At 35.2% G+C, this 26,939-nt stretch overlaps 1 protein-coding gene across 5 annotated transcripts in view; it reads right to left on the bottom strand.

Annotated features, from left to right (window-relative positions):
* Positions 1 to 596: 596 nt before the first annotated feature.
* The window catches only part of LOC148948281 (uncharacterized), an 84,282-nt gene continuing 57,939 nt past the window's right edge, over positions 597 to 26,939 (bottom strand). For 4 of the 5 annotated variants that reach the window (XM_089093861.1, XM_089093862.1, XM_089093865.1 and 1 more), the window contains 2 exons: positions 14,455 to 14,691; positions 597 to 4,282 (listed from right to left, as the gene is read on the bottom strand). In XM_089093861.1, the coding sequence (XP_088949987.1) occupies positions 3,702 to 4,282; positions 14,455 to 14,686 (813 nt within the window). In that variant the 5' untranslated portion in view covers positions 14,687 to 14,691 and the 3' untranslated portion in view covers positions 597 to 3,701. Of the gene's footprint in view, positions 4,283 to 14,454; positions 14,692 to 20,738; positions 20,874 to 26,939 lie in introns of those variants that run through there. The other variant, XM_089093863.1, reaches the window with a different exon arrangement.

Raw genomic sequence — 26,939 nt, forward strand, 5'->3', positions numbered from 1 at the left:
TTTGGCCAGGTGAGCCAAATTACAGAAAAAAAAATCACTGTTTCCATTCGTCGAATCAGAAAAAATGTCAAACGTCTCGCCGTCTGTGACAGACTGGAAACTTAAAAGACACTCAACCATGGCAAAGTGTCAATGGAGACAAAGCATCTGAAAAATCTGTTGTTGTTTTTTTCATAAAATTTTCTTTTCGCAAAAAAAACTCAACTCCAATTTTTCGTAGTTTGTTTGTCCATTTAAAAAACTCAATTTTTTTGCAAAAAAAAGGCCGAGGGAAACTGACTTTTTACAATCTTTTTGTATATATCGACAAAATTTAATCTAAAAACACTAAAAAACGTGCTAAGTTGCAAAACAAGCGCAAACTTGTTGCAGAGCAGCACTAAGTTGCAGAGCAAGCGTAACCTCGGAATATATGTGAATTAAGCCAGTATTCTATTATCATTAACATTCCAAGCTTTATATATCATAAACACTAGGCAGTCATATCTTCCTGAACAGGACATTTATCTCCTTTTCATGTTGATATTACGTGATACTTTCTGCACAATCATTCTTATTTTGCCTACCATTTTATTACAAGACAGATAATCTTTAAACAAAAAGTCTATTTTATTTAGATGGACATACAATACTATTATTTTCAAGATTACTCTTTCCTTTCACATTTAACGTCAAAGATTGTCATTAATAACGCAAGGAACGACTAGATAATAAAAGCCTTTGAGCTAAAATATAAAATATGGCAATGTTAAAACCAGGTATTTTTGTAAAAGAAGGGGGAAAAACAAGTCGAAACTACTTTAAGACTGATTATACTTTTAGAACCCAGAATGGTACTAAATACGACAGGCTAAAGTTTAATCAAAATCAGTTTTTTTTTTAAGTTGAATTGAAAGGGAAATTAAAAATCAAGAATAATTAAAGAACAGATAAAAAAAATTTTTCCGACTTTCAATAGCATTTGTAAATATACTCATAAGACAGAGTGAGGTTTGGACTTGAGCTGTGAAGGTTCTATGTCTGGGTTGAGGGGTGGGCAGTTACCCCCCTTCCAGTTTTCCGACATGAATTTCCTTTTATTTTATTTTTTTGTACTCCTATGGTATACCTAGCCCCCCCCCCCAATTATGAGGCCTAAGATCGCTACTGGACATGAGGAGGCAGTTTGAGTTTTTGAGTGGAGAAAGATAGTCTAGAATGAATGTGAGAACAAGTTAGGAAAGCGGTGCCTGTCTGTTAAAGATAAAAATAAAAATTTTCTTGTTGATTTTAAGGGGTAGATGGCATTTACTTTAATTTAGTTTTTAAAAGTAGTTTTTTTTCAGTTACTAGTGCCACTGGAGGGAGGTGGGACAAAAAAACAACAACAACAAAAAATACACAAAAAAAACGATAGTCCAAGTACAAATTTTCATCTGAATTCTAGATAGTTAAAAACAAAAACAGCAGTCCAGGTTCACAAAAAAGTTCTTAGTATTAAACAAAAATTTAATTTTTCGTTCCAGGTGAGAGCGAACTAACTGCGGGAACAATTAAAAATTTACTTTGTATTAAATTTTGCATTACATTTCTGCGAATATGGCTAACTAGCATCTTCAGCGCTATCAACATTAAATTGGGAAAACGGAGGTGAATGACCAAAACTATGATAATCAGTGAGTTTTCAGGCATTAACACTTTCTTTTCATTTCTAGTCATTACCCATTAAAAATACTCGTATTCTACTAATCATTATAACGCTTATCAAACCTTTAGTGTAAAATCTGTTCCATGTTCGCTCTTAAGTCGCATTAAATTTTGAAGTAAATACGAATTGAATAGTAAATATCCACCTAGAATACACTCAAATAAAAAGGAAAGACAACAGTCCCTACTTATGTCTTACAAAATGTCTTTTGATTCATCTGGCTTATTTTTGTGACGTATTTTGGACGATTACATTATTTCTTATCCCCAGGGAGACAAATGGCTCCACCTTGGTAAGACTAGGCTTATGACTGCTTCAGCTTCAGTCATACTAGGTGGCAAATCTAGACAAACAAGGAAAGGCAATTTCTGGAGAGACAGATTAGTCTGCCATTTGCTAGACATCAATATCAAGCCAGCCCAATAATTTTAAGGATGGTTAAGCCAGTAAAAAAAAGATAAGTTTTTCAGCAATGACATTTTTAAAAATAACCTCTATGCTTCTCAACATAGAAGGTGTTAAAAAAAAGGAAAAAAATTACTGTGCTCCGCCCGTCCGTAGAAATTTAAGATGGTAATCTGTCTGTGTGTTTTGCCCCAGTACCGAATTTACATGTTAATGTTAAACTAAAAATTTACTATGCATTTAATTTATAGCTATAATAGCTATAACCGTAATTATAGCAGTATAGCTATAACCGTACTCCTAGATGGTAATTACTTAGTATTACCAGAAACATCCCGCAGTTGTTTGTCTTACCTTAAAAAGGTTAGAAAAATGCTACTTTTTAGTGGTTATGTCACATTCACAATGAGATTTAACTAGTACCGAAATTTAATAAACGCAAGAATTTCTCATACAATTATTCAGGCAATCAGAAAATTCTAGGAAAAACCTGACTGGTTAAAATTAGCGCTAGCTATGCCTTGGTAGTAATAAAATGTCATTCTAAATAGGCTTTTTGCCTGATATTGTAAAACTCACTTTTATAAAAATGTTCAGCAGACATCTCAAAACATTGCTCTTGACAAATAAAAATAGCAAAAAAATTGACAATAATAGTAAAAAAAGACGTTTATCAATTTCAAAAAGATTACAGATGCTTACTTTATTTTCCTGCTTTAGTGTAAAAAAAATTATGTAAAATACAAGTTGCTTTCCTTTAGAACTAAATCCCAGATTTTAATACTTATTGCTAGAGGGAGGTGAAGGGCGTAAAGAAATTCAAATAAAAAAACAATATAACTGGTGCTCTGTCAGTGCTTCTTGGCATTGATTTAACAGATGGAGTGAATATATTTACAATATTAAACGCATAGTATCTTTTCATATAGAAAAAAAAACAATGACAACATCTGTATGGACAAAGAATAACAATACTGTAAACAATTACTGGTTTTAAGGGTGATTAATTTGCCCCTGGGCTAAATTACAGATTCTGAGGATAACCATCCAAATTTCGAGAACAAAAACCTCTTTTGAGAATCCAGCTGAAATTTCAAACCGCGAATAAATTGAGATTGCATCTTTTTCCTTTTAAGTTGTCGGGCATTGGTTGTATGAAACTAATTTGTAATTGGCTCAGTGATATCAGATGTAGGGCATGCTGATTGGATATATAGGTTATGCTGAACACGTTGATTGGATGAATTCAATGCGAGAGCACTTTCCAAAAGTGCCCAAATGACACAAATATGCATCATGTGGCAACATTGATTTAGCTCACAATTTGGTTCATTTATCATTTTCAATAGTCTTTTCTTTATGTGTGGCAATATTTAGACATTAGTGCAAACTGTACAGCACTGCACACATAAATACTATGGTCACATATAAATATTTACAAAAGCGGCTCTGATAATAAATAAAAATTATAATGTTATTTCACAGAACACGCTTCCAAGTTTTTTCAGGATGGTATTGGAAAGTCAAAATAATTTGTTTCAATGGTAGGTCTTTACAATCTTTAGAGTGCAAAGCCATCTGATATTTTTATTACAGATCATTTAAGCGTTTATCGCTCGTTGTCTTCGTGTTGTTTGGTCTCAATTATTTCCTCTTGGCTCTCATTCTGTTCCACTTTTTGATCATCTTGTTCTCTTTGGAGATGACCTGTCAAATCCAACGGGTCTTTGGTAGGAGCTACGTTTGAACTACCTGTTGGTGCATGCCTTCTCCAAGCATCTGAATGCTGCTGCATCAACGTCATAGCTGGATCCATTTGACTGGCCAGGTTCTGCTGCGCCAGAAGGGTATTCTGATAAAGAGAACTAAGATGCAATTGCTGCTGAATAAATCTGAGCTGAGCATCACTTAGATTGCTTTGACTTCTCACAGCATCAAACAAGTTCTGCATTGGATACTGAACAGGAAAGGTAGATTGGACTTCTGTTTTTACTCTTTTTGGTACAGGTGACACCGTGGATTCTGCCTGACGTTTGCGACTCTGTTCTGCAGATTCTGACTCGGTTTGAACTAATGAGCGTATATCAAACTTTCTGCTTGCTGTTGATTGGACAGGAGTGGGATTCACTGGTGGGGATGCATAGCCATAATGTGAAAAAGGAATCCTTGGACAATGAGTGACTGGATTACCTGCAATTGAAAAGTGACGTTGAATTGATTTTTATAATGTGCTTTGTAGAGATAAACTGGAATTACTAACACGCTAAATCTCTTGCAATGGAATGTTGAAGGTGAAAATGAAATTGTGTTATTTGAAATGGCTACGTGGAAACTGAACCACTATATATACCTTAACATAAATAGGCGAAATAGGACATTTAATTTTTAGTGAAACAGATCACCATGTGTATTTATGCAGATTTCGGCAGTAGCAGGCGACAAATAAAAAAAAAAAAAACATGGGCTAAAAATAAGCAAAACACAAGTTAAAAATGGTACCCAATAGCTTAAGAAGGCACTACTTTCTATTGACGTTGTAGTTGTCGTTATGAATTCACAGATCGTAATCGTTTGAATTTATACGGACGAAGAACGTAGAAAAATTTAATCAATTAGTTTTCCTTATTTACTTTCACATTAAACGGAGAAACACTGTTGATAATATAGTACTGCCCTCAAAGCTTTATAATGTTAAAGCAACCCAAAAGAAAGCCTTAGACAATCACCATTTACAGGTATAAATAAATACAAGTTGGGTTTTGTGGACAAAAAATATGTTATTTTTCATGTCCTTGGTACTTTGAAAAAGAATGGCTTGTAGCTGAAAATATAATTTGCTCTAAGAGATCTACAATTGTGAACTTAGTTCTAATGAAAAGTGAGAGTAAGAAAAAAGGCGTTGTTGTTTTGGTAATATTATAAGGTAAAATTTGCCATAGTCAAAATAGCCATATGGCAAATTTTGCCATATGGCAAAATAGCCGTAGTGTGTACGAGCAATCCTGGGAAAATGAGCTCAGAGGTCTTAATTCACATATATAGGAGGGTGTGACAGGAGCGGATCCATGATTTTTTTTTCTAGGGCGGGGGCGCAAAATAGGTTAATCCAATAATCTTCCGTTATTAGCAAGTTTAATTAAATCAAACTTGCGTTAATTAAGTAAATTACACTACTTTAGACTATGCTAGGGGGGGCACCTCCCTTGTCCCCTGAATCCATCATTGGGGGGTGAGGACTTCTTTCCAATTTAACTATATACTTTTTGGCCGAGTGGCTAGCACGCTAGACTTGATATCCTCAGGACAGGGCTTCAAGTACTGGTGTTGCTGGTTATTTGGTTTGAACGGGGGTCAGGGGTATGACTCTCTAAGCTCAGCCAGAGTCAACCCAGCTCTAAATCAGTACCTGGAGAAATTTGGGGGGGGGGACCCAGGAAGAATGGAATGATTTGGAAGCAGGAAGCATCGATGAAGCAACCACATATTGAACTCCCAGCCGAAGGCAGAAAATAAGGAGATCGGTACCTGCACTACGCACACCATTGGTCGGCATGCAAGAAAAGTAAGTTAAAAAGATTTCTTTCAAATTAAATTACAAAAGAGATTCTTTTGGTAATCTAGGCTATTTTTATAGTCTATTAATTTTTTGGCTATTTGTATCAAAAAATTTTTTCATGACTCCATGTTTAAAATAGTTAGATTTAATTCAAACACTCCACAATTGTCACTGAAAAGTAGACTAATGGGATATACTCCACATTGCAGTCTTAAATATATAACCGATGGGATCAATGGAAATTTTACTTATTTTTGGGATTTATATATTAAATTCGGGTAACAGATTATAAGCAAGTGTATTTAAAATTTTTGTAAAAACTACCTCCAAATTTTATGTTAAAACCCAAGTATAGTTTACAATTATGTTTTCTAAGTATTTTGTTTTTGTTTTTTTTGTAAGCTAGTTTTCTTAAATATTCTTTATGCGTTAACTTGTTTATGGCTTCTTACCAGATATTATGATTGGCTTTCAGGTTTGTACTAATCGGTCACAACAAATTAAAATGAAGTAAGGAGCAGTGTTGTCAATGCTTTGAAATAAACTGTACTAGTTTGCCGACTAAAATTGTACCGAAAGAGGTCAATTTGTACCATCTGAACAGCAGGTTAAGAAAATTCCACAATAAGAGCAATATTTTTGACAAACTAATAATTGAACAGATATCTGAGTCAGAAAGGAGAAAGTAAAGCACAAATGGACTGGGAAATTTGATTGTACCAGCACATTTCCTAATGTACCGCATTGTACTAGGGCTTCCAAATTGTACCGAAAACGGTACTATTGCACCGCATTGACAACGCTGGTCAGGAGTGCGACATTAGTCTGAGTGTCTAAGTAATCCGAATGTCATTATAATGTTAGCGCTTCAACTGTTCAGGTTTATGGGCTTCTTCAATACCCGAGAGCCGACAAACTGTCTCAATAAAAAAAAAAAAAATGGAGGTAAACTCAATGGAAAAGGCTTCATAAATTTGTTTATATAATCCTGATTCATTTCATCTTCACTTACTAGGAAAGAAAGACTACGTTCTACTGAATTATGGCGACGATTACAATAACTAAATTGTAGTAATTTTCATTATAAGGGAATGCTATCAGCAATCCTACAAACATTCAGGTCCAAACCTGAATTACAAATAAGGTTATTACTGATCACACTCAATTGAGTTTCCGAAAAATTCATATCTCAGACACTTTATTCAACCACTTTAAAAATAAGTCAGCATAGGTCCTGATTATTAATCTCTGACTGTCCTTAGCAGAAGAAAATAAAGCCATTTCGGACATGGGTCCCCAGGCTAATTTGTTGGCTAGGCGGAGAAAAGTTCAAGACAAGTCAACTAACAGATGCTGTTACTGGAGAGCCTCCAAACAGACGGTTCTGACAGAGTAAATGGTAAATGGGGGAACATTTTGAGAAAAGTTATTGCAATTGGTCTGCCTGGCTCCCTTGCTACTTCAAAAAAAAAATGTTGATACCATTGTATCGCCCAGAGCAATAATGCAAGATAAAAATTGGTGAAGTGCCAAAATTGATGTCAGTAAGTTACCCTAATTGTGTTAAAACTAATTAGGAAACGAAAAATAAGTGGCGGCAGTTGGCTTCCGATGCTAGTAGTAAGTTAGACTGCGTTTTGAGAACTATGGTGGCAAGCATTTACCCAAAGGAGGGGCAATGTGGCCTTCCCCCTCCGCAATTTTTTTAATTATTTCTTGGCACTTCTTACGCAAATTATCACACAAATTATTTTTTACATTATTTCCCCTTCCCCCTAAAAAACTATTGGGTACGTGCTTATATAATAGAGCTATTATTTGTAAAAAAAAAACAAAAAAACTGTATTCCGATAGCTGACACGTTGAAAGAACTCGAAGGTAGTTTATTTTTTTCTGAACAAAGAAACTTGCATTGGAAACCCTTAGCTACTCATTTGGAAAGCAGGATTTCTTCCGTCCATGTCATTCTGGGTTTTATTTTCAATTGAATAGATTTAGGCATTGCAGCAATATCTAAGAATCTAGATTGGGTCTAGTGTATTAAAATTATGATTTAGGTCTGAATATTTATAATAATTACGGAATTATTTAAAATTATGAAATATTTTTTATATCGATGGTTACGATAATGTGTGTTTTTGAACTTGTCATTGGGGGCTTTGAACTCAAAGCCTTCTGAGCAATTGTTAAATACAGGTGCCTATTAACTTTCAGTGTCAGAAGCAAATTAATGAAACTTTCGGCAGTGATTAGGAGTTATGAAGGCCACTGGTCAGGCCCTGGGCATTTAGAAATGTTGGGGTCAAATCCAAACAAAGCAGAAATTTTCTTCTATGATGTTTAGGGGAGTTAAGATTAGCATTGACGAAATTCTGGGGGTATTGCATCATTTATGTTACAGATTGAAGCAGCAGTATCAAACAGTTCGTGGTAACGAATTTTAAGTAAGGAGCGACCTGGCTCAATAGTAACCGAAACTCTGAAAAACGGAATTTTGGATACCAATAGATACATCAAAAGAATTGGAGTTTTATACTGATTTCAAATATATAAGTTTCATCAAGTTTAGTCTTACCCATCAAGAGTTAAGAGCTTGAAAGAACTGTCTTATTTTTGGAAAATGGGGGAAACACCCCAGAATCTTAATGAAAATTACACCATCAGGTTCAGCGTATCCGAGAACACAATAGTAGAGGTTTCAAGCTCATGTCTGCAAAATTGTGGAATTCTTTATTTTTGTCCCAGAAGTAACATCACGGATGCGTGTTCATTTGTTAAATTTTTCCCAGGGATGATCGTATCCACCCAGTGGTCCTAGAATAGCGCAAGAAAGCTCATTCGAACTGAATTTAAAAGTTCTAGAGCCCTTTTTAAGTGACCAGAAAAATTGGTGGGTAACTAGGCCCCCTTCCACGCAGCATTATTTAAAAAGCGATCAGATATTAAATAAAAAAACAAGTTTTTTCAACTGAAAGTAAGGAGCAACATTAAAACTTAAACGAACAGAAATTATTACATATATGAGGGGTTCGCCCCATCGTCAATACCTCGTTCTGCACGCTAAAGTTTTTTTTTAGTACTTTCAAAAGAGCTATCTATTCTAATTAAACGGCCTTTGTGATTCAGGGGTCATTCTTAAAGAATTGGAACAAAATTCGAACTTCAGCGTAAAGAGTGAGGTATTGATGAGGGGATGAATCCCCTCATATACATTATAATTTATGTTCGTTTTAAGTTTTAATGTTGCTCTTATTTTCAGTTGAAAAAACTTGTTTTTTTTTATTTAATCTAGGCTCAAACCAAATGTATTTGGAAACTTTTAGTTAGATTTGATGAGCAAGGATTAATATCTCATTGATTTCTAGCTTCATTTATCATTGTACAAGTAAGTAACTTTAAAGTTCTCAGAGCAAGATGGGATGGAGAAGTAGTATTCACCATTGCGTATGCCTAAATTAGTAATTTTTTTCGATTTTTTCCCATTTTTCCCAATTTTCTTATTGATTTACATTCAATTATCCTTAATTTACTTAAAGACTATCAGACCAATATGAAGAAGCCTCTTAAAAGTCCTTACAACCTATATCGGGTTGTCAGATTATAAATAAAAAACAGTGTTTTTATGCTCCATTTGTGTTGAAAATTCGAGTTAAGACCTAGAAAGGGCTAATTAAAGTTTTTCAATTTACTGTCTAAACAAAAGAAAAAAAGATTTTGATGGTTTGCTACCGAAATTAAGAGTAGAGATTTGCTTTGAAAAACTTTCTTTAATATCTTAGGGAAAGTGACCGAGCTTGATGAAGGGAATTTCAAGAGATTTTTCAGGAATTTGTACCTGAGCTGAAATCTTCGCTGCTTAAGGTAAAAATAAAATTCTCAAGCGCAATATTATCAAAGCGCAATCCCAAACACTATCAAATTCGTTAGGCCAAATATAAATAACTAAAAATTGAAAAAAAAATCAAACGAAACGTTCAAATTCTCAATTCCTGAAAGCATCAGAATAAAAAGAGACACCAGTCTTTAACTTTCTATAACCATCCCTTCTATATACTGACTTCTTAAAAAATCTAATAATATTACATAGGATTCTGGTCCGTCTGGTCCGGACACAAATTCTAAATTATATTCGTATCATTAAACACCAGTAATGTCAATTTGGGTGGTTATATTTTTATTTAATATTTCCTTACGATTGAGCCCTTCTTAAAGAAGTTGAAACAAGCTATCTGGAGACTGTTTCCACAAGAAGGATTTCTGGTGTATCAAATGGTCGCTGAATAAAGTTCCCGTTGAACATAGTCCATGCTATTTTTATAACTCTTGAATCTTTCTTCAGAGCTCCTTGTGAGCCTTTTCTATGTAAATCTGCCTGTGGCTACAACAAGCTCTATAAGGCCCCGAGTTTAAAACTAATCCGTCTTTTATTTTCCCCATATTCAGAATTCCATAGGAACTCTCTGGTCTGGATCCTATTCACAGCTCTTTCGAATATACCAGTGTTTTAAACATACATTCCAATCAGGTGTTGTCTGTACTTTTGACTGAACATTGTCTCTATCAAAATTAAGTTATCTTATAAAAACCCTATGCAGTAGAATTACCCCCCCCACATTGAACAACATGCCAAATCCCCTTTTTTCATGGGAAGTACTGATTCGTCTCCTTTTTTCAACCAGGGTTGACACTGTCGGACCAGGAATTGTAAAATGATGATTTGAATGGGAATCACCGCATATAGTGCGCATATTAACTAGAAAAGGAGGTCATGCTACAGGAAAGTGCGTTTTCAGCCATATAGTGGCATCAAACATTAATTTTCTCCAAAGAGGATCAAATTTCCAGAATAGAATAATAATTCCAAAAATGAAATAGTTTCCAGAAAATGTAAATTATAATAGAATAGAAAAATTATTCCAGAAATGGAATAATTTTCAGAAAATGGAAATTATAAGATAGCCAATCGATTTTCAATGGTCTTAAACCTCAACCAGGAGGTTCTGACCAGAATCCATAGTATTGTTCGATTTGCCTCTGCCTTCTCCCCACTTCAAAATTATAAATCGGCGTGATCATAAAATAACCCGTTAAAGGTTCAACTGGATCCCTTATGCCGTAAGTAAAAAATAATTTGGCCTAGCGAACGACGCGCAAAAGCTTAATCGAAATACAACCAATTACAAACAAATAGTTTTCTGGAAAATTTTAAGACCCACCCCTTACTATCAACACAATATATAATGTTCCTGGCCCAAAGAATGATTTCTAAAAGGTTCAAGCTTATCAGGAACCATGGATAAAACACACACCCTTTTCCCATTATAAAATTCATGTGTGAACAATTGGAACCTATATACTTTACGACCCTTGTCCCAGGGGTTGTGGGGTCATGTCATGTTGGACCTTTCGATTATTTGGTACTAAATACCTATCTGAAAATTCGATAGAATGTCTTTGGTGTTAAGGGGAGCAAGGTAGCAAAAAAGAGGTGAGAGGGGGCTGACTGCCTCAAATCGCTTTTGAGTTTTAAAGAAGGCACTAGTACTTCCAATCTCCAGTCTAATGAGCCCTATTTGAAGTTTTTTCAAATAGCTATTCCATATGAAATGGCCTGGTGAAAACAAAATTAGCCATTTTGCTCTTTGTTTAGGCAGTGCTGCTGCGATAAATCCTTCACTGATAAATCCTTCTGTGATAAATCCTTCACTGAAAATTTAGTTTTCTCTTCAATATCCCCGGATTTCTTTTTCGGTTTACTTTATCAGCACATGTTGTATGTTTTTATTTATATAGTTTTTAGGGTTTTTTTTTTTTCATTTTGCTTTGTAGGCTTCAATCTACAGTTTTATTCTCTTTTGTACTAGGAACGCTTGAGCTAAGGTTTTATCCGAAATATTTGCATTTTTTCCTTGTTTTCCCTTGCAACGGATTAACGTCTTTTCTTTCTTTTTTTTTTTTTTTTTTTTTTTTTTTTTTTTTTTTTTTTCGTCCCTCGTTTCCTTTTACCGTATCTGAGTAAATGAGGATTGTTCTTTGCTAAATATCTAGATTTTGCCAACAAAACGGCTGAAAAAGTAACAACAAAACTTCTTAAGTGTTGCAATAAAAGGCCACCTTACAAGGACTTATAAGGATTCTAAGCATACTTTATAAGACCTTATAAGGGTTCTCACTCTTCCAGCATACGGTACCAAATAAGGATAATTTTCAATACAATACTTTTCTGATTATTTTCATAAAGAAGCTCAATTTATAATGTGATTGTATGACATCACAGCAATTCCAGTCATATTGATTTTTTTTTTAATTAGGTATCTAGGCATCAAAAAGCCACCCCCCAATATCAATCTCATTCTAAATTATTAGACTTTGAATTCTGACTTTTAACACTAATGTGTTCAGGTGGAGGAATGTCAGTAGCCTATTGCTTAATTGTTAAAAAACAAAAAACTCCTATCGGAAATCCTAAGCATCTTCTTTAAATTAAATTAATTTTGCCACCTTACAAAGGCGAGATTCAAAGGACAAAAAAAAGATTAACTGTTGGTTGAACTGATTATATTTAATAAAATTGTGTTATTATATGGTCTTATTACTGTCATATATACTGTCATATATTACTGTCATACATTACTGTCATATATTACTGTCATATATACTGTCATATGTTACTGTCATATATACTGTCATATATTACTGTCATATATTACTGTAATATATTACTGTCATATATACTGTCATATATTACTGTTATATATTACTGTCATACACTACTGTCATATATACTGTCATATATTACTGTCATATATTATTAAACTTTTTTCGAGTTCTGTGAACTACTGGGTGCAAAACATTTTGAAGATAAGCGAACATGTTTCCACGAGTTGTTGGAAAACTGTTGTCAACAGTTGTTGGAGGGTGTAATTGTTCTCAGGTGTCCATTTTCTGACTAATCTGGCCCATCTTAGAATTTCAAAGCAAAACTCGCAGATCCGAAAATTTATGGCAACAGGTACTTCATAAATAACATTTCTAAGCATAGACAAAAAATTGCTGCTAAAAATTTGAACAGAGAAACGTGTCTACAGTGGTACTATTATTATTGATGTTTTTTATGTTTCAATCCTGGTCCATTTTTTAGTATCACCACACATTCAGAAATGAGCGCTATCAACAAGTGAAAAACTCATTTTGTTAGTAGTGTTGCCACCCCAAAGTAAAGCTCTTTGGATCCCTTTATCTGAATTACTCCAACAAGATAAGACTTTAAACTTGTACGACTTTTTGTAAGATATTTTGCTTCCACTGCTAAACCACAAAATAAAACTCGATAAAGATCACTGTTTTTATAGCAGTAGGATAAACCGGGGAACATAGATTTTATCATTTCTCAGTTCATGGCCCTTTTTGTTTATGACTGCGGCCAAAGTATCAAATAAAAAGTTAAGAATGTAAGAATTTTAAGCAGTTCCCAGTTTCTTATTAATAATTTGGTCTGAGGATTAATTTTGTTGAACGTTTTCTAAAACTGTATTTTTATTTTTAAATATCCTTTTGTACATTATATATTTACAGAGGCTACTAAGATTTTCCTCACCAGAACACATTGTGTAGCTGACCTCAAAAACTTTCATTTTATACAAAAATAATTCTCGCTATTAAAAAGCAACTGAAAGCACCAAGGACAATGAAAGCAAAATTTTATTGTGTGAATTGATCAAGTGGGAATTTGCACAACAGTGTGTGTCTCAAAGGATTTCAATAATTAGGAATCAGATTTTCTTTTTTATCAAAAAGACAACTATATGCAGTTATGCAGCTTTTGGTAATACTGGGCACCAGATTTTTAACACAAGGAACGTTGGTCAAAATTAGCCAAAAATAAGCAAAACCATATGGGAACAATGATCTTAAGAAAGAGTAGGTTCATTTTGAAGGTCTAATTTTCTTTCAGGATCAACAGATTGCTAATGTGTCATTTTTAATGACAAAAAGTGTTGTTTAACTTAATTGATTAGTTTTGGTCATTTATTTTCACTGTTTAAAGTGGCAACGCTGCAAAAAATGTGATACTGTCAGAAAATTTCCTAGTTTGCAACAGCCAAAAGAAAAATAAAAAATTGCGGTTTTCCATGTGCGAAAAACCCAAGATAGGCTTAGGGGACAAACAAATACCTGGGCTTTGATCTCCTTCGAGCTATAAAAGTTTATTTCTATTGTTTGTAATTTGAAATAAATTACAGCTTATGTTTCAGATAGTTTTGAAATATACCAAAACATTTTTGGAGGGTTACCAAAATGTAAAAATGTACTAAAAATAACTCAAATATAGATGCACCAACGATACCAAAAGGGCTAGAATGCTATAGTCCTACCCTAATTGTATAGCGTAACCTGGGGAAAGAAAGCTGGATTCTGCTTGGAAAAGTTTGGCTATTTGGGTATAAAACTAAGGCAGATATTAGGTATACCAAAATATACCAGAAATATATTAAATATAAAAAAAATATTCCGAACATAACAAAAGGCTTATGCCCCTATAGGGGTACGGTTATAATGATCTTATAAGAGCAAGTTCACTTTTGGGTTCCCAATAAACTAATGGTAGTAATTGGTGTTTCTACCCCATTAAACAGTATAATTGGGGAGAAAAGCTGGATTAAGTTCCTCCAAGAATTTTTTTTTCGTGAATAGTAAAAATTAAAAAAATACTAGGATTTAGTCTTTAAGAAAGCTATAACGTATTTTACACACCCAAAAAAAAACCGTGGACGCCATATAGGCGTCTAGCAACTTATGCACATACCTGAATGTTCAGCTCTGAAGCCATAGTTATTTTTTTGTTCATTTGCTGCCAAACTGCTTGACAGCTGACGAAGCATGCCACTGAAGAATCCTGGCGGAACGACGCTCCCATGGTATAAATACAAAGGTGTAGCTGCTAACAATTTCGATACTAAATTTGAGTCTTTATCGAGCTGGGGATCAGCAGGTCGTTTTGGCAATGTAGGCTTAGCTGTCATGTCTTGTATACTCATTCAACCTGAAATTACTCCCAATTTAATAACTGATCTTCCCATCAAGGACAGGGGCTGTCTTTGAGGACAGGTGTTCAAATCCTGGTGTCGCTGTTATTTTGGTTTGGAACAGGGGTCAGTGGTGGAATTGTAATCTCAGCCAGATTCGACCCAGATCTACATGGGTATCTGGAAAAATATGAGCAAAGTAAACAGGAAAGGTGTGTGTAAGCACAAGATGGCGGGCCCTAAACCCCTATTGCACTTCTTGACCGAGGGGCCATGAAACAGAGATCAGCACCACGGTTCGGAAATATAAAACCAGTGGCGTATTCTTTTCCTTACTTTTTACCTTTCCTTCCTATCAAAGCCATATCCAGGGGTGGAGAGATGGTTTGAACCCCACCCGAAATTTTGTTTGACTTCTAAAAAAAAAAATACATAAAACCCATTGTTGGTGCGTTCTGTAAAGCTTTTTGTAAGCCTCGGCCCTCCAACAAAATTGCTGGATACGGCCTTGCTTCCCATTATCTTAAACACTGATGCCAATAGGATTTACAGGTTCTTTTTTAACAATTATTTGAAAAAAACTACGTTTTCTAAAGAGTTAAAGAGGCTGAGTTACAAGGTCGAACCTTAAAACGTACAGGGATTAGGAGGCACAGTTGGGGGGCTGCCACCCCCCCAACCCCCCGCTTTCGCAGCCTTTAAATAAAAAAAAAGTTTTTTAAACTGAAAATAAGGAGCGACATTAAATCTTAAAACGAACAGAAATTATTCCGTATATGAAAGGGGCTGTGTCCTCCTCAACGCCTCGCTCTTTACGGTAAAGTTTGACTTTCTCACAACTCTTTTTTTTAAACAATAAAAACTTTAGCGTAAAGAGCGAGGCGCTGCGGAGAGCACAGCCCCTTTAATATCCGGAATAATTTCTTTTCATTTTAAGATTTAATGTCGCTCCTTACTTTCAGTTTAAAAAACTTTTTTTTATTTAAAGGCTGCGAAGGCGGGGGGTTTGGGGGTGGCAGCCCCCTTTAAGGGGTTGGCAGCCTCTTTAACTCTTTAGAAAACGTAGTTTTTTTCAAATAATTTCTGCACGTTTTTGCACAGTTTATTACTTATTATTGCTTGACTAACTGTTAGATGATTGTGTATTATTCTTTTCTTTCTCGACAGGGTGTTTTAAGGGTCGACCTTGTAACTCAGCCTCTTTAACTCTTTAGAAAACGTAATTTTTTTCAAATAATTTAAAAAAGAAACTGAGTTTCTTTTGTGAAGTTTAAATTCAGTATATAAAAAATTTACTCTGACGGTGAATCGAACCCGGGTTTTCCGCCTGACAGTCTGAAGTATCAACCGCTGGACTAATGAGACACAATTGTAGTGTTTTTTAGTAAATGGAATCTATTTTCGCAAAGCAAATTCCCACAAAACTTGAAATTTGGTTTTTGGAAAACAGGGAAGGAGTGATCAGATTGAGCTGAAATTTCGAGGATAAGCTCCCAGGGGGGTTGTGGTGGGAAAAATTAACATGGGCTATTATAGGAAAACGAGGTTTTTCGTAAATGTAAATTCGGAGGATAAATTTTTCGGTCTGAAATTATCAAAAGTCCCTAAAAGGTTTAATTTTGCTTCGAATGAGCCCTCATTCACCCGGATCGGTTGCCAACTGTGGCCTGTAGGCGTGGCTAAGAAAAAAAAGAAATGATGATGAATTTTAAGTGGCTATATTTGGTTTTTTGAAAACAGGGAAGGAGTGATCGGATTGAGGTGAAATTTCGAGGATAAGCTCCCGGGCCCTAGGAAAGCTTAACCTCTAAATTTCAGCCCAATCGGACAGCGTTAAAGGGTGGCTGTGGTGGGAGGGTCGAAACTTCCGGCCCAGTTTACCCCATGAAGATAAAGTCGGAGGAGGATGAAATTATGCAAGTTTCTTAGTTTGAGCTTGGGCTACAAAATGCGATTGCCGCCGTCTCTCTGCGACCTCTAGGACCTGAAATCGCTTAACATTGTGGTGGGTCGCCTCTTTATAGAGGCACAAGTGTGCCTCCTTGATATCTTACGGGAACTGCATGTCATACTTCTATACTAAAATATATGACTTTGTTTTCCCTTAATTATTGCTGATAAAGATGCTAAACTTTATTTGTTAATTCAAAAAATATTTCGAAAAAGAAGTTCAAAAAAAGATGCCATATTAAACTTAAGATCAGCAGATATATAAATCTATTTTAATTCAAACTCAAAGCGACCTGAAATTACTATTAGATAAAAAAAATAAGTTTTTTAAACTGAAAGTAAGGAGCGACATTAAAACTTAAAATGAACAGAAATTTTTCCGTATATGAAAGGGGTTGTCCCCTCCTCAACGCCTCGCTCTTTACGCTAAAGTTTTTTATTGTTTTAAAAAATAAAGTTGTGAGACAGAGTCAAACTTTAGCGTAAAGAGCGAGGCATTGAGGAGGAGACATCCCCTTTCATATACGGAATAATTTCTGTTTGTTTTAAGTTTTAATGTCGCTCCTTACTTTCAGTTTAAAAAACTTGTTTTTTTATCTAATTTCTGATCGTTTTTTAGTTAATGCAGCTTTTATTTTGGCTCACCGTCATTGAATGAGTAAAACAAAATTTGCATAAAATTTTACTTTTCTTTTGCTAAATGGCTGTCTCTAAATTTGGTTCTGACGTAATTTACAAATTAACTTACGTAACGAATTTCTATATTCGTATATTTTTCTTCTGGCAAAAAATACAAAGTTGCAGATTTTTGCAGATATGAGCTTGAAACCTATGTTATAGGGTTTTCTGATACGCTGAATCTGACGGTGTGATTTTTATTAAAATATTTTGTCACTTTTAGGGGATGTTTCCCCCCTCTTTAAAGAAATCAGGCAAATTTTCTCAGGCTCGTAGCCTTTGATGAGTAATACTAAACTTAATAAAATTCATATATTTAGAATCAGCATTATAAGCCCATTCTTTTGATATATTTATTGACATCAAAGTTCCATTTTTAAAAGTTTCGATTATTATTGATCCGTATCGCTTGTTTTTTTTATTGTTTTTTTTATTACGTATATGTTATTACGTATATGAGGGGGTTCTCTCCTTAGTCATTACCACGCTCTTTACGTTAAAAGTTAAAAAAAAAATTTAATTCACAAACCCCTGAATCATAAAGGCCGTTTAATTAGAATAGATAGCTGTTTTGAAAGCACTAAAAAAAAACTGTAGTGTAAAGAGCGAGGTATTGACTTGGGGGAGAACCCCTTCATATACGTAATAATTTCTGTTCATTTTAAGTTTTAATGTTGCTTCTTACTTTCAGTTGAAAAAAACTTGTTTTTTTTAATTTGATTTCTGATCGTTTTTTAAATAATGCTTGGAAATCCGGCGCCCCCTTCATAGAAATGTCCCTTACCCCAAAGAAACATCCTCCACGGAAAGATTCTCCCGAGTAACTCCTCCTCCAGCCCTCCCCCCCCCCCGCCAGAAAAAAATTATTCCTGAAAATGTCTGTATACTTCCCAATAACCAATACAATATGTAAACAATGGGCAAAGTCCATAACTTGCAGCCCTTCCCCTGGGAATTGCGGGGGATTAAGTCATCGTAAAAGACATATTCATTAGATTTTTGACTATGCTGAACCAAATGGCTATCTCAAAATTTCAATTGGGTGACTTTGAGAAAAAAATGAGCGAGGGAGGGAGCCTAGTTGGCCTCCATTTTTTTGGTCATTTAAAAAGAGAACTAAAACTTTTAATTTCCATTCCAATGAGCCCTCTTACGATATTCTAGGACCACTGGGTCAATACGATTACCCCAGGGGGAAAAAAACAAATAAACAAACAAATAAACACGCACTCGTGATCTTTCTTCTGGCAAAAAATGCAAAATTCCACGTTTTTGTAGATAGGAGCTTGAAACCTCTACAGTAGCGTTCTCTGATATGCTTAATATGATGGTGTTGTTTTCAATAAGGTTCTATTATTTTTATGGGGTCTTTCCCCCTTTTTTCGAAAATCAGCCAAATGTTCCCGGGCGCGTAACTTTTGATGGATAAGATTAAACTTGATGAAACTTATATATTTAAAATCAGAATTAAAATCTAATTCTTTTGATGTATCTATTGGTACCAGAATTCCTTTTCTTAGAGTTTCGGTTACCATTGAGCCGGGTCGCTCCTTACTTACAGTTCGTTACCACGAACTGTTTGATTAAAGAATAAATGAAACCCATAAAGAACAGAAATTAAGCAAACAATCCAAGCAAACAAACACACAACAATTACTAGTATAAATGAATAGATATTTCTTAAAATGAGAAAAGATTAAATCGAATATGCAAATCAAGCTTCAAACAAACAAAATCCTAACAAACAGGAGTTTGGCTACTGACCCCTTTCCTAATTGCGAAAGTCTAAGGTCTACTTTGTCATTGGCGCTTTATTGAGAACGAATTATATTACATTTTTTTTCTTTTCTACTTATGACAATATTGAAAATAAAAATAAAATTACAATGAAATAAATTCTTGAACTGATGACCTTTCAACAATTAATACCATTCAATATCAAATATTCGGTTTATTTTTTTAATTATTTTCAAGACCGTCCAAGGCGCGTATAGTTTTCAGTAAAGCGCGATTGACGCAGTAGGCTTTAGACTTCCACAGTTCGGAAGGGGGCAGTAGCCAAACTCTTGTTTTAATGATTTTTGTTTGTTTAAAGCTTGCATGGGATACTCAGTTTAAGTTTTAATCGTTTTAAGATTTATATATTCATTTATGTTAATAGCTGTTGTATGTTTGTTCGCTATGATTGTTTATCTAATTTCTGTTCGTTTTTGGTTTCGTTCATTGTTTAGTAGTAATTTCTGGTCTTTTTGAGTTTTAATTATTATAGGTTTATATATCTGCTGATCGTAAGTTTATTTTGGCCTTTGCTTTTCTTTGAAAATGTTCATTTTCTGGAATTTTTTTAAATTCATTTCTGTTTGGTTTTTATTGCTAAAGTATCAAGTTTTTCAACTTTCCGTATTTCAAAATGATTGTTTTTTTTTCAATATCAAAGTTTCATCAAATTATCAAAGCTAGTATCAAAAGTAACAATATCAGATTAATAAGTATCAAAGTAAAGAAAGTATCAAAGTAAACAAAGTAGCAAAGTAAACAAAGCCTCAAAGTAACAATAAGCAACATGCATAATTTACGGCTCTTGTCCCTCGGGCTGAGGGGGGGGGAGTTGCAACCCTGGAAGTACAGTTATTTGTCCTTTGGACTATTTTGCAAAATAGCTATCACAATATTTGGACCAGATGTATTCGGGAAAAAGGGAATGGAGGGAGGCTGGTTGCCTTTTGGTCACTCTTGACTCTTAAAAAAGGAACTAAAACTTTCAATTTCCAATCAAATGAACCCACTCCAAAGTTAATACAACCGCTTCTCCCACAAAAACCTTATATACTACCAATGGGCAACTTGCATATGTTACAGCCCTTGTCCCTAGGGCTTTGGTGAATTTGTCAACTCCTGAGTTATTGTTATTTGATTTTGGACAATTTTGAACAAAATAGCTATTTCAAAATTTTGATCAGATACATTCGGTGAAAAAATGCGTGAGGTTGGGAGGGGGGGGGGGCAGGTTACCACCTGATCTTTTTGACTTTTAAAAAGGTCAGTCGAACTTTCGATTTCCAATCGAATGAACCCCCTCCAAAGTTTATACGACCATCCCTTCCATAAAAGCGTTACAGGTTAATAATCGACAGCTTGCATAACTTACAGCTCTTGCCCTGGGGGATGTGGGGGGTTTTGTCAATCTCAGAGGCATAGTTGTTTAACCTTTGGACTATTTCGAACAGAATGGCTATCTCAAAATTTCGATCGTATGCATCTGGGGAAAAGAGGGTACGGATAGGGGGGAAGCTAGTTGCCCTCCCATCACCTTTGACTCTTGAAAAGGGAGCTATAACTTCCAATTTCCAAACAAATGAGCCTCCTCTGAATTTTATAAGACCATCCCTTGCATAAGAACCTATTATGTCTCCGGGGTATAACTTATAACACTTACCACGGGTCTCTAGGGGGTTGTGTCGATCCTGGAGGTATTGTTACCTGATCTTTGGGCTATTTTGAGCAAATTGGTCATCACAAAATTTTGATCCGATGCATTTGAAAAAAAAGATGTGACAGGAGGGGGGGCCTAGTTTCGCTCTGATTGCTTTTGACTCCTAAAAGGGCATTAGATTTTGAATTTCAATCGAATGAGCCCCTCCGAAGTTTATACGACCACCTCTTCCCTATGAAGTGCCTCTGGAAAAAAAAGAAAACATTGAAGCCTTATGGCCTTTACTATAGGCAATGCTATAGCGTTACCTCTGATTTTATTTTATCACAGGCCCATTATTCTTTGTTTTATCAAACAGTCCGTTATAACAAACCATAGCTAAGGAGCGACGTGGCTCAATAGTAACCGAAACTCTAAAAAACAGAATTTTGATACCAATAGATCTATCAAAAGAATTGACTTTTTACACTGTTTCCAAACATGTAAGATTCATTAAGTGTAGTGTTACCATCAAGGCCACGAGCTTGAGAAAATTTGTCTGATTTTTGAAGGGGGGGGACTCCCCCTAAAAAAAATAATTTTAATGAAAATCACATGATCTTTCTGTTGGAGGGATTTTCCACGGGAAGAATTTTCCATGGAGAAAGAAGTTTCTGGGGGGGTTGAGCTTTTCAGGAGAACACTGGGGGACTATGCCAGAATTCCTATACGAAATTCTTTTTATTTTTCTGACTTTCTTTTTGGTGACTCAATTCTACGCGTGGAGATCTATATGGAAATTGTCCGGGGTAAATTGTCACTGTGATTGAATTGTCTAGAGGATGTTTTTGTGGAGAGGGGCGATTTAACTGTGAAGGTGGAACCGTATTTCCTAGCACTATATACAATATATGGAAATAAAAAAAAAACAAGTTTCTTTAACTGAAAGTAAGGGACAACATTACACCTTAAAACGAACAGAAATTATTACGCATATGAGGGGAGCTGCCCCCTCCTCAAAACCTCACTCTTTACTCACAATTTTGAATTTTGACGCAATTCTTTAAGAGCGACTCATGAAACAAAAGGGTCGTTTATTTAGAATAATAAGAAGATTTTTTGAAAGTGCTAAAAAACTTGAGCGTGAAGAGCGAGGTGTTGAGGAGAGGGCAACCCCCCTTAAATTCGTAATAATTTCTATTCGTTTTAAGCTTTAAGGTTGTTTTTTACTTTCTTGAAAAAAGTCTTCTGTTTTTATTTAATCGTCATCAGAATCATACTTTATACGTCACCAATATATTTTATGCGTCACCACTAGAACAAATCTATTCTCATTATTTTTGGAAAATCTGTACAATTATATTTTGAGAATAAGCTATATATTTCCATTCATTATCCATTTGAGGAATATATCTAAGACAATCAAGAGAAATTCTTTTCTTTCTCGCATTGCAATCAGATTCAGTCACAGAGAGAAATCCACTTGGATGGAATGAGATGTGGAAAAATGTCATGAAATTTGATGGAATTGAGAGAAAGTCAGCGGAAAATAGAACGATTCTCATGTAAATATAGACACGAATTGATGTCAACACTGTCTTTTAGTAGAATTGCTATAGATAAAAGCTAAAATGAATAACCCAAAAAATGAAACCTTGAAGAAAAGCACTTTAATTAAAAAATTTCAACTTATTATCTTTTTTACCTCTCCCAAGGGGTGTTGGACCAATAAGCAGGGGCATCCTGTGGCTCGTTTTATTGGGGGGTGGGGGGATCTTCATAAATAATACCGAATCGCTACTTGATTTATGCCGAATTTTTTGCAGAAATCAAGAATTTTGCTAAATTTCGGCCGATTTTGCAAAATTTCTGCCGAAATTTTTGCCTTCGGCGAAAATTTTACCGAATGCCATAAAATTTGGAGAGACGGCGTGCCCCTCCCCCCTTCCCGGGATGCCCTTGACAATAGGGCTCTAATACCCAGATTATCTGAGGCAATACTCTACTGATGCGTAAGTAATCAGTAGATTTTCCTTTTGACAAAATTTCTTTCCTCCGATCGCTTTTTATGGAAAAGCTGATTGCTGGAACTTGAAAGACAACGCATTAAACTGGAAATTAAACGTTCCGAGTTAAAATGATAGGAGGGTGGCCATTGCTCCTTCTGCGCCCTACTTACCACCTGTCCCCCCTATTTACCCCTGACGATATTGGATAAAAATTTCGAGATAACCACTTATTAAAACAGTTTCAATACTGAATAAATAGACTTTAGAGGATGACTTGATCCTTACAGCTTCTGGGATATGGGCTGTAAATTTTGCGAATTGTCGGCTTTTTACAGATAGGTTTTATAATGAGATCCAAAGGCATAGCTATTGGGCGTTTCAGCAATGATGAACAAAATGGCTCAAAAATCTGGAAATTTTAATTGGACGGTTTTGGGTGGAAATGGAGTGGGGGAGGGGGCCTAGTTAACCTTCGATCTTTTTGGTCACTTAAAACGGGCACTAGAAGTTTTAATTTCCGTTCGAATTAACCCTATTGGGATATTTTAGGACCACTGGGTCGAAAAGATCATCCCTGGGAAAACAAAGCAATAAAAAAACAAATAAACACGCATCCGTGATCTTTTTTCTGGCAAAAAGAAAAAATAATACAAAATTCAACATTTCTGCATATAGAAAACCTGAAACCTCTACAATAGGGTTCTTGAACACGCTAAATCTGACGGTGTGATTTTCATTAAGATTCTATTATTTTTAGAGGGTGTTTCTCCTTTTTTCGAAAATAAAGCAAATTTTCTCAGGCTCATAACCATTGATGGGCGAGACTAAACTTACATACTTGAAATCAGCATAAAAATACATTTCTTTTTATATATCTATTTGTATCCAAATTCTGTCTTTTAGAGTTTCGGTTACTATTGAGCCGGGTTTGTTATATCCTGAGTCACCAATTAGTCACCAATTAGGAAATCAGAGCCACAGGGGGAAGATATTTTGTTATGAATAGGGGGGATGTGGTAGCTGGAATTAGGCTTTAAAAAGCTTTGGATATAATCGATTTTGAGCCAACAGTCGTAAGTCCGTGGTCCAAGAACAAACAAATATAAAAAAAGGAAATTTTATTTGTGGACAGGGGCCCCCTGAAATTTCACCCCAAATGTAATAGAAAAAGTTGTTGTTTTTTTTTCAATCGACTCTAAACTTACAGCCCTTAAGTCTTTGGGTCAAGGGAACCCCACTGTAGAAGGAAAAATAGAAACCAAATATTCGGTCCCCAGAAATGAACCCGAAAAGGGTTTTAAAAGTCCATTTATTTTTCAAGTGAGCACTAGCATACACAATTCTTTTTGAGTTTGGAGGCCTGAATTCCCAAAAATGGGGTCGAAGTCATGAGGACCAAAAAAGGAGTTTTGTTTCTATTGGCTTGTAGCTTACATCCTAAAGTCACCTTGTATCCTAGAGGACCTACTGAGCTAGGTAAAATTGAGAACAAAACTTAGTCGCCCCAAAAATGGGGATAAAAATGTCCGAGTTTTTTTTTTAGCTGGCGTTTGCCAGTTAAAAGAAAAAATAGCCTTTTTGGCCAAAATAAAAAATGGCCTGTTTGGCCAAAATGGGGCCAAAAAATAATTTTTCCGATTTGCTTGAAAGTTTCAAGGATTCTTGACTGGGCTATGGGGACCAGATATTTGATTTTGAGGTAAGGGTGCTAGGGACTCCGAAAATGGGCCGAAAATTTCGATTAGTCTGATCGCCTTTATTTCCTGGGCCAAGAGGAACTTGATATAAAAAAAATTATTTCGGGTCCTGTCAACCCATAAAAAGGACCGCCAAAAAGAAGAGAAAAATTCTTTCTGTTTATAGGCTCAAAAAAACCTTTATTAGGCCTTGGATTAAGAATACCCCATGCACAAGAAAAATAGAGAAAAAAAAGTTTCCCCTGCAAATGGTAATTTTTTCACTATCGGTTTGAAATTTACACCTGCAAGTTCTTGATCCAAAGGGATTATAATGTAAAAAAAAATGATGAAGCTCAGGCTCTTAAGAATGGGTTCAAGAAATTTACTTTCATTTGGCTTGAATTCTATTTCTGGGCCAAGAGGACTCTACTTGACACACACACGAAAAAAACATATTGATTCGCCAGAAAATTGGGTCCAGAATAAGGGTCATCAGACTTTTTACTGCTGAACAGATTGAACCTTAATACCGTAAGTTCCTCGACTAAGTGATCATTAATGCACAAGAACAATTTTAAAATGGGGGCAAGCACTTTTGTCGGGGTGGGGTTTTAGGGGCCTGGAATTTGGATGCAAAACTTGTTTCGCTCAATCAGTTTGGAAATTAAAGCCCCAAGTCCCTGAGAAAAGGGGGAACAACAGAAAAACACTTGGTGGGCCATATGAGGCTCAAAAAGGGCCAAAAAATCTTTGTCCGAACAAATACTTGGAAAACCATTGATAAATATTTTTCAATTGGCACTTAAATTACGTACAGATGGGCCAAGAGAATTTAGGAATCCTTTGTCGTGATTCCTCAACTGAATTTTTACTATGTCACTGCGAGAAATCACATTAACTTTGAAGATATTATCAGATGTGATTTCAAATATATTACTAGTATGAATTTTAAAGGTGTTTATCAAAAATTGTTAGTACCTAAAAGTTATTTATGCATACATACATAATTTTTTAGAATTTTCCTACAAATAGGTACGTAAATAATACCGTCTTCGTTCAAATTAGCATGTTCAATAATTTTAGAGCTGAGGCTCGAGTCTTCTATCTAAAAATATATTGAGTCATATATGTTTTCCTGCTCTAATCATCATACTTAGCGACTGGCCTTAGAAATTGCGAGAGGGTTCAATTTTTTTTATTGCCCGCGAGTCCTAGTCGGATTCTAGTGAAAGTCCAAATATTCTGGGATTAACACTAAGTCGATATGTAACAGATTGTTGCTATTTGAGCTGTAGAGTACACATGAAATAACCATCTCAGTATGTATTGTTCTTATTAATTCTAAAGATCACTTTTATATGCTTCAAAAGCAAAACTACCTCTCTGCAAAATTACTTAAGTTAGGATCTTTTACGAGGATCTTTTACGAGAGACACAAGTTTAAGCAAATTGATATGTAGCAAGTTGAATGGAATTTATACACTCTGCCAGATTTCCCCAAAAGCACAGTATAAAGATATAGATTTATAACCTAACCTATAATTTATATACTGTGCCCAAAAGCCTCCGTAAATAACCTAACCTGGGATAAAAAAAAAAAAATAAGGAAACAACCAATGGCAGCTAAAACAAGCATAACAAAACTTTAGTAACTTTACACAGCTAAATTTGAAGAAGACAATATAAATATTTAAATCTAGGGGGAGGAGAGAGTCAAGGGGGAGAAGAGAGAGTCACCAGAGTATTTTAAGCTACTTAAGGTACCTCGAAACCCAAAAAACACTAGAAAGGGGTTTCAAGACCTGATGAGAACTAAAAGAAAATTCATGCGTAAGGTATATTTTGATAAAATGAGCGTTTTAGGTAAAGCTCGGAGTTACTTGGGAAAAATTAAAGCATCCAATGCAGTGGCACAGTGAGGAAGGAGGAGTTTAACCCTTCCCCAGGTTTTATTTATAACACTTCACATGCTTATGAAAAGATACATGTTTGTTGAGGGCGTTTGCCTTCAATCCTATGACTTGTCAAAATTGCCCGGAAGTAATCGTCTGACTTAGGGGAAGAGGAGCGCAAATGTCCAAGTGTGTTTATTTTAAAACCCTCATTAGCTGTTGAGTTCTTGTGGAGATGGTTGTGTTAAGTACCGTAGACGTTTTTGTGTTGAGTACACCAGCAACACAAACCACGAGTGAAGATTTTAACACATGTAAGTTCAGTACCATATTTTCCAATGTGTTTATTTTAAAACCCTCATTAGCTGTTGAGTTCTTGTGGAGATGCGTGTGTTGAGTACCGTAGACGTTTTTGTGTTGAGTACACCAGCAACACAAACCACGAGTGAAGATTTTAACACATGTAAGTTCCGTACCATATTTTCCAATGTGTTTATTTTAAAACCCTCATTAGCTGTTGAGTTCTTGTGGAGATGGTTGTGTTAAGTACCGTAGACGTTTTTGTGTTGAGTACACCAGCAACACAAACCACGAGTGAAGATTTTAACACATGTAAGTTCCGTACCATATTTTCCAATGTGTTTA

The sequence above is a fragment of the Artemia sp. Qi Xiang Cuo genome, chromosome 9, assembly GCF_049724085.1.
Source record: "Artemia sp. Qi Xiang Cuo chromosome 9, ASM4972408v1, whole genome shotgun sequence".
Taxonomy (NCBI): Eukaryota; Metazoa; Arthropoda; class Branchiopoda; order Anostraca; family Artemiidae; genus Artemia; species Artemia sp. Qi Xiang Cuo.